The sequence below is a fragment of the Lactuca saligna genome, chromosome 5, assembly GCF_052625555.1.
Source record: "Lactuca saligna cultivar CGN05327 chromosome 5, ASM5262555v1, whole genome shotgun sequence".
NCBI classification, from domain to species: Eukaryota; Viridiplantae; Streptophyta; class Magnoliopsida; order Asterales; family Asteraceae; genus Lactuca; species Lactuca saligna.
The window spans coordinates 261,161,388-261,176,302 of record NC_136421.1 but is presented as its reverse complement, the minus strand read 5'-3'; the positions used below and the strand labels follow the sequence as shown (position 1 = coordinate 261,176,302).

The 14,915-nt window shown below is 35.1% G+C and overlaps 1 protein-coding gene and 1 pseudogene across 2 annotated transcripts; one reads left to right on the top strand and one right to left on the bottom strand.

Annotated features, from left to right (window-relative positions):
* The first annotated feature begins 1,217 nt into the window (after positions 1-1,217).
* On the top strand, positions 1,218-2,641 carry LOC145047579 (putative protein phosphatase 2C 59 pseudogene; annotated as a pseudogene). Its single transcript, XR_013682282.1, has 2 exons — positions 1,218-1,357; positions 1,535-2,641. The product of XR_013682282.1 is annotated as a putative protein phosphatase 2C 59 pseudogene (transcript).
* Positions 2,642-4,060: 1,419 nt separating this feature from the next.
* LOC144997599 (exosome complex exonuclease) lies at positions 4,061-5,665 on the bottom strand. The gene has a single exon (XM_078957493.1). It carries the CDS (start codon positions 5,381-5,383, stop codon positions 4,145-4,147), a length of 1,239 nt encoding a protein of 412 aa, XP_078813619.1. The 5' UTR covers positions 5,384-5,665; the 3' UTR covers positions 4,061-4,144.
* Positions 5,666-14,915: the final 9,250 nt, after the last annotated feature.

The window sequence follows — 14,915 nt, the reverse complement described above, 5'->3', positions numbered from 1 at the left end:
TCCACTCGTTTGTAGACTTGTCCAGAATCCATGAGACGATAAATCATTTGATTGAAAATGTAAATGTAGTCATGAAATGCACATACTCAATCAAGATTCCCCTAATAAATATTCTAATGCATTACAAAATTGTACATGTATGAATAATATTCTTTCGTGGGTTATGTTTTGAAGAGAAACAATAATGAATCTCATAAAATCATTAATATGAGTAGGAGATGATGTGGGATTTTCTATAAATGAGTAAAGAGAAAATGACTAAGGAGGGTAACCAACTGTGAGTTTGTTCTCATTTGGTCTCTTTCCTTTTTTTGTACCCAATATACCATCAAACTTGTTGTTTGTGTTCACCATAAACTCTTTGACCGACTATCAGAAGTGATAGTCGGTCAAAAAGGTTATGGTGAACACAAACAAAAAGTTCGATGGTATATTGAGTACAAAAAATGGACCAAATGAGAACAAATTCAACAGTTAGTTACCTCCAGAGTCAATTTCCCTACTTATTTGTAGGGATGACAATGGATGACACGACACGACAAAAATATACGACAAGAAATGAAATTAAGACGAACCTGAAATTTGAATTCGTGTTCGTGTCAAGTGTAAAAAACACGACGTCATGTGGTGTCGTGTTCATGTTTAAAATTCGATACAAAACTGACACGCTTTAGCATTTGTTTGTCGTGTTTTCATGTTATATATGATTAAGTGTTAATTAAATAAACTATTTTTTATTTTATTTTGTTTTTGTCGTGTTGTGTCGTATTTGTCGTTGTTTAATCGATTCGTTTTCGTATTAGTTAAAAAAACACATCGTGTCATGTCGTGTCCATGTTACTTAAAACTTTATCATATTGTGTCAGATAAAAACACGATACGATGATCTGATTTGTCAACCCTACTTATTTGTGTCTTCAAATTTTTAACACTTTAGCAAGTTCTTGTACATTGGATCTCAACTAATAACTCGAGTAGAGTAATAAAGGCTTCAAACTGAAACAATGGGTAATGTAGAAGGGTGCAAATGTCAATTCAAGATTTCAAGGTAGTAACAATTAATTGGGTGGTTGTCCACTTGTATGGTCTTGCGTCAAGTCAAAATGTCAAGATGTTGACCTCGCTCGAGCGAAATTTCATAGATTCTAAGTTGAACTTTCGTTGATCAATCATCTTTCTCTTCGAATCTCTGGAGAGATTTTACAATTACTTTCTGCAAACGAGTAAGGAATTTATGTGTGTGTATATATTGCATTCCCAATCGACGGATTTTCAGCCTCAAACTCATTCGTTTCCCTTAAATTCATTCAGATTTACGCCCGGTAGATAGATCGAATTGCAGTTCTGATCTTTAAAGGTATTTTGTTAAGTTTACACTCGTAATCTCTTATCCTTTCGTTCTTAATCAATTCAAAATCGCTGCAAAAAACAAAACCGAAATTAATTTAACCATTCTGGTTGGGTTTCAATTCTTTTCTCTATTTAAATTCACTTGATTAGTTAACTGAGTTTTCTTGCTTTACAATCTTCTCAGGAAATCTGATCCACTCAAAAAACACAAATCAATCATGGGGTATCTTGATTCAGTGATATCATCCGCCAACCCAAATCTTCCCGGTTGTGGTGTTTCTCCGGTCACCGGAGGTGGTCTCAGCCAAGATTCAAAGTTTAGCTATGGCTACGCAAGCTCCCCCGGAAAGAGATCTTCAATGGAGGATTTTTACGAGACAAGAATTGAAGGTGTGAATGGAAAGAAAGTCGGTCTCTTCGGAGTCTTTGATGGCCATGGCGGAGCTCGAGCTGCAGAATTTGTGAAACACAATCTTTTCACCAATCTTCTCAAACATCCAAAGTTCATCTCCGACACCAAATCAGCCATAGCCGAAGCATACAGTGACACCGACAAAGAATTTTTAAAATCAGAAAACAATCAGATGAGAGATGCAGGATCAACCGCTTCCACTGCCATTATCGTTGGTACCCGTTTACTTGTAGCAAACGTGGGGGATTCCAGAGCTGTTATTTGCAGGGGTGGTAACGCGTATGCTGTTTCCAGAGATCATAAACCGGATCAAAGTGATGAACGAAGAAGGATTGAAGATGCTGGGGGTTTTGTTATGTGGGCAGGGACTTGGAGAGTTGGTGGTGTTCTTGCGGTTTCACGTGCTTTTGGTGATAGGTTATTGAAACAGTTTGTGGTTGCTGATCCGGAAATCGAAGAAGAAAAGATTGATGAGTCGCTTGAGTTTCTTATACTCGCTAGTGATGGACTTTGGGATGTCGTCACTAATGATGAAGCGGTTGCGATGATTAAACCGATTCAGAGCCCCGAAGACGCGGCAAAGATGCTGATGCAGGAAGCTTCAAAGAGAGGTAGTGCAGATAATATTACAGTAGTCGTTGTCCGTTTCTTGGATAGTCGTGATGCATAAAACTTTTTGAGCTCTTAGGTTTAGGATGTTTGACTGGGATTTGAACGATGTCAATAAACAAAAATTGAAATATTTTGTCTCACCTAAAACGATGGAATATGATGCATAAAACTTCATTGTCATATGTCCCTTAATTGCTTGGTTTTTTAAGGTTATGTAATTGAAAGGTGTGTGTATAATTCCACAATTGATTTATTTTCTCTTTATTACTTGTTTTTGGGTTGTAAATTCTTTACTGGCTTCTTGGTTACTCTTGTTCTCGTTTTGCACATATTTAAACATTTTTTCTTTTTTATTTGGATTCCTATATATTCTCTGTCAGCCAATCATTTATGTAGATGTAAAAGTTCCTCGAGGCTGTTCACTATTTTGTCATAGTCAATCTACTACCACAAACTTTTTTTGTTGTTCACTATTTTGTCATAGTCAATCTACTACCACAAACTTTTTTTGTCCATAAGCTTATTTATTTTGTAGAAGTTTTTGTGTTGTCGATAAATCGTTCCAAGTTTTGTGAATGGGTGTTATTTAATTTATTATTTACCTTTTATTTATATTCGAAAGAAAAATTATCAACCATAGTCAACATGTTAGAGGTAAATCACAATGTCTCCTGTCTAAGTATTGAACCTCACCATAGTTATGGACTCATCTGTTTACTAGGAGACAACCAAATTATTGTGTCGATGTTGTTAAGATATGAATTTTGGAACAAAATGGTGACAACATAGAGTAACAAATGCAACAAAAACCTCCTATGAACAATCCACAAAAAACAACAGTCATAAAAGTTTTTCCTATTTCTACATGGCTTCTAAATATACAAACTAAAAAAAAAATTGTATATACCCTTAATAAACATTAAAATATCAAATTTATCCAACCTAATACCTAAATATCATATTTATCCTTTTATAAACTTTTAAAATAGCATAGTTGTCCAAATATTATTTTTAACATTTTTTTAACCATTTAGTTTTATCAATTGACTATTATACCCCCCTATAAATTTAATATAAAATATCATGTATATCCTTAATAAACTTTCAAAATATCATATTACTCCAAATTATTATTTTGATCAATTTTAATAATTAAACATAAATATAAATCCTATCTAATATAAAATTTCTATTCCAAAAGTGAGACTATATACTATAAACATGATTATTTCTAAATTCTACTTATTATGTCAAACACTATATATCAATCTCGTTCATGTAATGGATTCTAACAGGAGAATTTTATCCTTATGAATGATAGGAAATAACAACTCCGTAACACCGATTCTCACATAATGGATTCGAACATTTATTCTTTATTATAATGATAGGAAATTTGGATTCTTTTTTGTGGGGCTCAAATAATACTTCAAAGAATCCTTGCATAACTATCCTCCTGAAATAACCTATTATTGGCAAATAATACTTCAAAAATACTTAAACTAATGAACCTCTGTATTTTTTTTCCCATAGGTTGATGATCTTCCATTTGATAGTGTACATGATCAACGAGGAACTAACCACCAATGAATGTAATTTTATTGAAGCAAAAACATCTACGATTCCCATCAGATTTTGAATCATTTCACTTTGGCAAACATCTAAAAATAATTGTGAATGATGTAGTTCCATATGATGTTTTTCATTTTCTTTATTAAAAACCTCATTGAAAGGTAGGCAAAAGAAATCATACAACACCCATATCATTCATCAGAGACTAATACCATGAATGAAGAACTCGTGCCCTCTATAAACAAGTGATCTGTTCTCACACCCTAACCACCATACATGACCCTGCAACTCCACAATCTCCTTCATTTCTGCCATTTCGTATACAAACTTAATAACCCTAAGAGCCCTATCTAACTTCTTCAATTCATGTCTTAACATTTTCTCTTCATCTGATATCAAAATCTTCCCAACACACAAATAACACTTGTTCCCAACATCACCCTCAGAAAACCAACAGCAAATATCAAGCTCAATGTCCCTAATACTTCCATAAAGATAATACAATAAAAGTGTGAACAAACATTTAGATGAATGACCCAAAGATTTAGTCAACTTCTTCTGGACTAAACTTTGTTGATGTCTCACCTCTTTGTATCCAATATTCTTATCCACCAAAACATCTTTTATCTGTGACAACCCTTCTTTCATGGTCTCAAGCTTTTTCACATAAAAGAAAAATCCCTCTTCATTCTTTAAACAGATCATCAAATCATTGATCATTTCAAGAAAATCTTCCCATTTAGCAGAAGGTGGCAGGTTTGCATCTTTTTTAAGTGTAAGTCGCATCCATGAAGTTGACTCGGGGTCATAAGACATGAAATCATCCAAGAACTTAAGACAGTTAACCACTATTTGTTGAGCCATTATGCATCCATAATCATTAACACTCATTTCAAATCTTAATTGATTTAGTATCTCCTCAAGGGCACCTGTCCATATTTGGTGCTGTGTAACCTGTGGACATATTGCAAGACGAACTAATTTCCTCTGTTGAGCAGACACGTCTAAGATGTCGCATACTTTTTTGAGAGAATTCAAGGTAAAAGTTTCCATATAAAGTGGCTTATCAACAGAGAGACATGGCGTACTTTCTGTAGATAATGCTTGCTTCATTGAGTCGTATCCAAGAAAGGCTGTGGCGATAGACTTGAATGTATGCATGCTCTGGAGAAGAAACTCGTCGTTCACAGTGCACTTGTCGTGGAGATTAACCAATTTTCCATTGATTAGGTCTAAATTCTTTAGCAATGGGGTCAGCTTGATTAGTTTTGGGAGGGCTTTTTCACGCCACTCGGAAGATTGAGGATCCAACCGTGATTCAGTGAAGGAGTGATAAGAGATTGCGTTAAGATTCACAACACCAGTTAACTTCTTGGTTCTGAGAGGACCTCCCTTTGGGACATGAAAATGGCTCCGTACGAGTTTAAATGCCTTCATTAGAATATAAGAAATTCACCACATCACGTGAACTCTAGTTGGGTAATTTCATCGAACAGTTGGTAGGCATCTGGTTCGAAGTGAGTCGTATGTACCTTTAACGGAGTATGCTTCAGAACTTTAGGAACCAGGAATCTACTCACTTATCCCATATCGACGTACGAAGATTAGTTTTATCTGCTCACGTATGAGTTCGTCGCCTTATTATTGCACCTAAAAGGGGATCAGCCCGTGTTTTATACTTATCTAATAAAAATACATCTCACATATAATAAAAACAAAACTGTTATTAATTAATTAATGGTTCAACACAAGAGATTTCGACTTATAGTCTATAGATAGACTTGAAATGATGGTTTTCCTTTTTATTTTTTCATATTTATTAAAAATGCATTTAACATTTTAACGGATTTAAAAAAAAAAAAAAAAAAAAAGTTTGGTTATCATGTACCGTTAACTAATATTGTTTATATGCTTAAAATTACCAAAAAGGCTTCCACCCGACCTTACTGAAAATCGTACCCGTTCTTTTCCGTTTTGCATCTTTGTGATACATAAATAACATAAATATAATGTATGATAAATTGATAATTGAGAATGTAACTAAGATAACTGAAAGCAGGAACCAAAATGAGATTCACATTTACAGAAACGAAAATCAGATTCACATTCATAGAAACTTGAGAACCAAATCAGTTACATCAAGTCACTTTCATGGCATTCATCAAAGTGGGTGTCCAGATTTCAGTTGGAGAAATAAGAATAGATTCCATCGCTGGGAGTCCAAGGTAACAGAAAGAATATGCGAATGTTCAAAACAGATGCATCAATTAACAGATACCAGAGAACCAAAATGGTTACAAAAAGCAGGGGAAACAACAGAAAACAGGTGGGAAATGTTAGAATAATGTCTTCGTTTTCGTTCTTGAAAGCTTCCTGTAAAGAAAAATTAGATGCAAACGATGTGGCTGAGGCTCGAGTTGGACTCGATTCCCTTAAACAGATTCGCCGTCTGTTCCCAGGGTACAACAACCTAAACAATATTGTGTACTGCCGGATATCACCACTTGCCTGAAAGAATGGCCGGAAGCAGGAGTTGCCTTCTTTTATAGTTGAATCGTGAAATGGAAACAAATCACTAATTGATTGAGCGTTTAATGGCAATAAATGTCATTAGTTACAGAATTCAAAACTGAGGGTAGCGTGCACCCGAGTTCTCAGAGCTACATTCGTGTCCGCAGGTCGCGCCCATGCACGAGTTCGGTGTTTTTGGTCTACGGAACCAAGATTTTCACCCCCCCCCCCTGCGCGTGGGTAGGAATTGTAGCATAACCATAGACACAAGCTTGTAAGCCTTCCATGCAATGAAGCTTATAAACTTTGTTGAGTTTGGTCTCTCCACCAATGTGGGACTCATTCCCACATTCCTCTCTTGTGCTAAACTTATTCTCAAATACCCATCTTTGAGTATCGATATCTCATTCACTTATACTCTATTTTGGACATATAATATATTGTTTCGAAGTTCTCGTGGAGGAGAACACAAGCCCACTTAGAGTTCGTTATATATACAACATATGTATATATTTATATATGTCCAAAGTTAGTAAAAAATATAAATATTTATACTAAATTTCCAACAATCCCCCACATGAATGGAGATCGATCTCTGTACATCCAATTTCCAGATGAAATTTTCAACAGTTGAATCCTGCATAGGATAGGTAGGTATTACCCTTTGAACCCTCCCTTAAGAAGTTACACTTAATCTCCTAGCAGTTAGTGGATCTCGATGTCTTTGAACTAAGCTGCCATTTATGTAGACGACAATGTAAATCTCACAGGACTCTCCCTGACAAGGTCATATCCTCGTAGACGTGTTCGTTTTTGGTCATGAACACTAACATGGTTCTGCAAGAGCTTTAGGAATTTTTTTGCCCCTATAATTCCCTTCGAAGTGACCCCACTTCTCTCTCACATAGGTGATTCCAAGAATCATTAAAAACCATATGTTTAGCCTAATTTTGTCACTACATAAAGGAATGGAATAGGAAGAGATGTTAACTCCCCTTTCAGTGACCTGCCCCACTCATATAATTAGGTTATCCTTTTGAACCCAGATCTTGGGATCTCCAGTCTTATGGGTAAGGTTTCCTTCATATGAATTTATTCATTCATGGGTTTTAGTCCCATTCCTCTTGACGGCTGATAAACTACATCTCTACTCAAGCCTTTTGTAAGCGGATCCGCAATGTTATCCTTTGACTTCACCCAGTCAACCGTGATAACCCCCGTAGAGATTAGTTGTCGTATCGTTTTATGTCTACGTCTAATGTGCTTTGATTTCCCATTATACATTGTACTTTGAGCTCTACCAATTGCCGATTGGTTATCACAATGTTTACATATGACCGTTACCAGCTTAGGCCATTCGGGAATGTCCTCTACAAATTGAGGTAGCCACTCCGCCTCTTCAACATAAATATCTAAGGCGATAAATTCAGATTCTATCGTGGATCTAGATATAACTGTTTGCTTGGATGATTTCCATGCTACAGCAACACCTCCAAGTGTAAACACATATCCACTTATAGATCTGGAATCTTTTATGTCAGATATCCAATTTGCATCTGTGTATCTTTCGATAACTGCTGGATGTCTGCCATAATGCAATCCATATTCTCGTGCGTATCTCACATACCCCAGCAACCTAGTAATACTCTTCCAGTGTTTAGAACTGGGTTTACTAGTGTATCTACTTAGTCTGCTCACAGCATATGCTAAGTCAGGTCTGGTACAACTAATTAGATACAATAGACTGCCAATAATTCTTGAATATTCCACTTGATTAACACTATCACCGCTATTTTTACGTAGATGTTGACTAGTGTCAATTGGAGTTCTAGCTATGCTAGTGTCTGCCTTAGCAAATTTTTCAAGAATTTTATCCACATAGTATGTTTGACTCAAAATCAAACCACTTTGGGTTCTTGTGATCTTCACTCCAAGAATCACATCTGCTATACCCATATCTTTCATATCGAACATGGATTTCAACATATCCTTTATGGATCTTATTATCTTGTCATCGCTACCAATGATAAGCATATCATCAACATACAAACACAAGATGACATAACCATGAGTGGTGTTTTTCACATAGATACACTTATTGCACTCATTGATTCTAAAGCCACTTTCCATCATGACTTGATCAAATTTTTGATGCCATTGTTTAGGAGCTTGTTTTAATCCACATAGAGACTTAACAAGTTTATAAACCTTGTTCTCTTGTCCTGAGGCAATGAATCCCTCAGGTTGCTCCATATAAATTTCTTCTTCCAACTCCCCATTTAGGAAAGCCTTTTTCACATCCATTTGATGAACTTGCAAGTTTTTGATAGCTGCAATGGCAAGAATTAATCTAACGGATGTTATCCGCGTTATCGGCGAATAAGTATCAAAGTAGTCCAGATCTTCCTTTTGTCTATAACCTTTGATTACTAGTCTTGCCTTGTATTTATCAATACTGCCATTAGGTTTCATCTTTCTCTTAAAAATCCAACGGTAACCTAGTGGCTTGCTACTTGGAGGTAGATCTACTAGTTCCCATGTATGATTTTGTAAGATAGATTCTACCTCATTTTTTATGGCTTCTTTCCATTGAGGTCCCTCAAAAGAAGTTACCGCCTCTTGGTAGGTTTTAGGTTCACTTTCCACCACATAGGTGAAAAAATCATCACCATATGATTTTTCAACTCTAGCCCTCTTACTTCTTTTGGGTTCTATCTCTTCCTCCTCGGATTGAGCTTGTTCTTCCTCTCGAACAAATTTGTTATTTGGTAAAGATGGGCTTTTAACTTCCTTGTTCAAACAGGGAAACACATCTTCAAAGAATGAAGCATTCCTTGATTCCATTATGGTATTCTTGTGTATTTCAGGATTCTTAGAATCATGCACAAGGAACCGATAAGCACTACTACTTTGTGCATAACCAATGAATACACAATCCACTGTTTTAGGCCCTAACTTTTGTACCTTAGGTGGTGGCACTACCACTTTAGCTAGGCACCCCCACACTCGTAATTACTTATATGATGGCTTTCTACCCATCTAAAGTTCATACGGTGTTTCATTCTTTTCTTTGTGAGGTATCTTATTTAAAAGATAGTTAGCTGAGAAAATAGCTTCCCCCGACATTGACTGGTTTACACCCGAACTAATTATCATGGCATTGACCATTTCTTTCAAGGTACAGTTCTTTCTTTCAGCAATTCCATTGGATTGAGGTGAATAGGGTGATGTGAATTCATGAGAATTCCATTTTTAGCACAAAAATCAGCATAGGGAGAAACATATTCCCCACCCGTATCACTTCTAACCACTTTAATTCTTTTGTTGAGTTTATTCTCAACTTCATTTTTGTACAAGACAAACTTGTCTATTGCTTCATCTTTACTCTTAAGTAAATATATGTAGCAATATTTCGTGCTATCATCGATGAATGTAATGAAGTATTTGTTCCCATCTAGTTTGTTTAGCTTCAACATATATGAGGCATTTGTGATTTGAGTCAATATTAAGTTTTGGTATGTATTCTAGTTTAATTAATCGCTTAATTGAATTGTAATTTACATGTCGTAAGCGACCATGCCAAACATTTGAACACTTAAACAAATAAGCAGAACTAGAACTTTCATTATTCATTTTGTTTGTCACCATTACATTCAATTTGAACATGCCATTCAAGGCATATCCTTTTCCCACAAACATAACATTTTTGGACAAAACAAACTTGTGCTACTCAAACACTAGCTTAACACCAAATTGATTTAACAAACCACCTAACACTAGATTCTTATGAAGTCCAGGAACATACAAAACATCCCTAAGCTTCACTTCTTTCCCCACAGTCATTTTTAGAATGACATCACCAACACCTTTGATATCTGCGGTAGCAGCATTTCCCATGTAGAGCTTTTCACCATTTTCAAATTCTTTATAGGTGTTGAAAACACTTTTGTCATGACACACATGACAAGTAGCTCCTGTGTCAATCCACCACTCCTTTGAATTTGTATTCATGAGATTCACTTTAGAAACCATAGCTATGAGATCAGTTATCATGGCCACCAACTCCATGTTATCATTCACCATGTTTTCTTGACGGTTTTCCCTCTTAGGTTGAGGGCACTTCGAAGCCTTGTGACCTGGTTGGCCACAGTTGTAGCACTTGAACTTCTTCTTGAAAGTTCCTGCCTTGGGGCCTAGGTTTTCGCCCTTTGCTTTCCCTTTGTGAGGTCCCTTGCCTTTGCTTTTGGAAGTTTGACCAGCTTCCACCATATGAACCTTAGAAGACTCAACTACACTGCCTTTCTTCAAGGCCATTCTATTGTCTTCTTCAATGCGAAGACGCACCACCAGTTCCTCCACAGACATCTCCTTTCGCTTATGCTTAAGGTAATTTTTGAAGTCTATCCAACTAGGAGGAAGCTTTTCAACCATTGATGCAACTTGGAATGATTCATTAAGATCCATCCCTTCTGCATTATTATCATGTATGATGACCTGAAGGTCTTGGACTTGACTCATAACAGATTTCGAGTCAACCATATTGTATTCCAAGAACTTAGCAACAACATGCTTCTTAGTTCCAGCATCTTCTGTCTTATACTTCCTTTCCAACGACACCCATAGTTCCTTAGTAGTTGCAACTTTACAATAAACATTATAAAGTGCATTTGTTAGCCCATTCAACACATAGTTGCGGCACAAAAATTCTGAATGCTTCCATGCATCCACTGCAGTTACGGATTGAGCATCAGCTTGCCCCTCAGCAATTACAGGAGCATTTTTTGTTGGGAACCGAGCCAAGTTCAGGGTGGTCAAGTAGCACAACATCTTCTGTTGCCACCTCTTGAAGTTAAGACCAGAAAATTTTTCAGGTCTTTCAGCATGATTAGCCATGATGTTTGGAACCGGTGCATTTGGGTTCACAACAGGGGTAACACCAACAGCAGGAGTTCCAGTACCAACAGGAGTTGCACACATTCTGAAAGAATCGAAATCACAATAATAAATATTAGTATAGAAAAAAAATCGATACAAACTCGATTTTAGAATAAAAGAACAGAAAACGAGAGTATTAGAACAAAGAATAAATCTGTATTAGAACAAAGAATAAAATCTGTTTAAGACTGTTAGAATAATGTCTTCGTTTTCGTCCTTGAAAGCTTCCTGTAAAGAAAAATTAGATGCAAACGATGTGGTTGAGGCTCGAGGTGGACTCGATTCCCTTAAACAGATTCGCCGTCTGTTTCCAGGGTACAACAGCCTAAACAATATTGTGTACTGCCGAATATCACCACTTGCCTGAAAGAATGGCCGGAAGCAGGAGTGCAGAGAAGGAAGAAGAAGAAGAGTAATTTCATTCGTGTGTCTGAATGAGAAGGAAAGGTCTTCTTTTATAGTTGAATCGTGAAATGGAAACAAATCACTAATTGATTGAGCGTTTAATGGCAATAAATGTCATTAATTATGCAATTAACGCATCTGTTACAGAATTCAAAAATAAGGACCAAAACTGTAAAGTTTAGCAAAAATGAGGGTAGCGCGTGCCTGAGTTTTCAGAGTTGCATTCGTGTCCGCAGGTCGCGCCCATGCACGAGTTCGGTGTTTTTGGTCTACAGAGCCAAGATTTGCACCCCCCCTTGCGCGCGAGTAGGAGTTGTAGCATAATTATAAACACAAGCTTGTAAGCCTTCCATGCAATGAATCTTATAAACTTTGTTGAGTTTGGTCTCTCCACTAATGTGGGACTCATTCCCACATTCCTCTCTTTTGCTAAACTTATTCTCAAATACCCATCTTTGAGTATCGATATCTCATTCACTTATACTCTATTTTGGACATATAATATATCGTTTTGAAGTCCTCGTGGAGGAGAACACAAACCCACTTAGAGTTCGTTATATATACAACATATTTATATATGTCCAAAGTTAGTAAAAAATATAAATATTTATACTGAATTTCCAACAAGAAATTGAAGAAGGATGAATCCAGCGAAATTTCTAGAAAGAGCGACAACAAAGAAAAAAAAAGATGAACGAATGGAGGAAGAAACGAACCTATAGTTGTTGGGTCGAAGGTCTCCGGTAATTGTGGAGTGCGGCGCTCCGGCCGGTGGCTTCACAAGAAAGAGACGATGGAGAAAAGCTTCACAGGAAAGAGACGTCTTTTGTTGTGTCGTTGTTTGTGTTCTGTATAAGGTGCATTAGGTTTTGGTTTTAGGTATATTGGTCAATTATTCAAAATAGTGACTGATCGTAAGTGTTAGTTTACATGAGATAATGGGAGAAGCAAACGATTGATCGTGGGGAAGAAGGGGACGAGTGAATTGAACCCTAATTTGCGCTAGGATGCGATGTAAACACTTTATAACGTGTGCCTTCTTATCCAGCGTCGTTGTGTTTCCAAACAGCCTGCATGCTAGACATAAATAACGGGTTTAGTTAACTTTAATATTGTTAATTTTCGCCGAATTATATTTTCTTTATTAATACCAGAGGTAATGTATTCTATTTTTTATTATACTAAATAATAATAATCCTCCCTAATAAATAAATAACTTTTTGCCACATATCATCTTCTCATTTATTTGGACACGTGTCATTTTCTAGAATTTTAGAATTTTCTATTTTCCACTTGTCATTTTATTGTATTTTTTATTTTATTAAATTAAAATTTCACATTTAATATCTCTATACCAATAAAAGAGTAGTTCTTTTGTCATGTATCATCATATTACACCTCTTAATTAATGTGTTGCCCTTTGTCAATCTATTAGTTTTCTATTTTAAATTTATTAGAAACCATCATTCATATGATGCTATTTGTCAATGTATTTATTCTCAATTTTAAAATTTAAATTTAAATTTTATATTATTGTTTTCATTAATTCACAAATAAAAAATGTCTAATATATATTAAAAATTAATTTTACATATTTATTTGAATCAACAATTATAATTTCATATAACTAATAAACACATCTCTTAATTAATAATTTATTTAAAATAATTGATTAATAATTTTGAGTTTTTACTATAAAAGTTTAATTAATTTTATAACCGTGGTTCCCACGGGTTATAAACTAGTAATGTAATATATATGTAAGGTATTTATTAGAAAGGGTTTATACATGTAATGTATTCAATACATTAAAGTCTCATTAATTTTAAAAATTCAATTTTTTTTTATAAATTCACACTTTTCAAATTATTAAAATTTTATATTTAATTTTAATCGTATCAATGGTACCACATATAAGTACACTAACGATACAACAACATCATGTTACCCAATAGACACACATGCCATTAACCATGTCATCAAACATTCCACTTACTTAAAAGATATAGAACACTTAGAGTCATATTAGCTAATAATAATTTCTATAACCTCTCTTAATAGTAATTAATATTACATAAATAGTTCATATAATATTTGTATTATAATTACCAAGACTACCATCATTCTTTTGCAACAATCCTTCAATATAGCACTACATACAATGAGTCCGTTATAAATTTTCATTTCTCTACTGACGATATTACAACCACTAAGGCTACCATCATAAACTAATAATTATATTCATTTTCATAATTGTACTTCTCTAAAACTTCTAAATACCCATTACTCGTTTATATTTATGAACATTATACAAGTATGGCGTTCAGACACTAAGTTTGTCATTGACTTACATTAACCAATATCAATCTATAAGTATAACGTTCAAACACTAAGTTTGTCATTGACATGTAATGATCTGATACCAAAATACAAGTATAACATTATGGGTTCCAATCCTAAACATAACAATACACAAAAAATCATACTATTGTATTTAACATGTAATCAACGCAATATAATAATAACATACATCTAGACAACATGTAACGTCCCGAAAATTTCAAAGAGAGTTTTCATTTTGGAAACAGGTTAACCAATTAAAACCTTTAACTTATAAACAATAAGTGACATTCATTTGTTTGAAACCATAATGTTATCAGAGTTGAATTACAAAACATAGGAAATCATTATCTCCAATGTGTGTGTACAATTCCAGCGAGCTCTTCTCACGAACAACTTGCAAAACATTATTATCCACAACTGTAAGCATAAAACTTAGTGAGATCCCCAATATACCACATATTCTATCATATATATACAATGCATCCACACAAAGACTTTGGTTATAGCGCCGATCTGCCAACTATCATATCGACATACATATAACGTACATAACAATCATATATGAAATAACGGGTCTACTCCAACCCTAAGTGAATGTTATGGGCCAAATCATAGTCTTACAGTGTAACGTCCGTAGATCCGGACTAGTCAATTTAGAAATAATAGGGATCGAAAACGATTTTTCGACAAAATATTATTTAGAATAAATAATCTTAACGAAGTTGTAGAATATGTCTCAAAGGTTCCATACATATAAAGAGCGCCAAAATCCGAG

What these genes read in the sequence shown, in the direction of transcription:
- LOC144997599 (XM_078957493.1), bottom strand. Translation starts at nt 5,383, where the DNA reads ATGAAGGCATTTAAACTCGTACGGAGCCATTTTCATGTCCCAAAGGGA.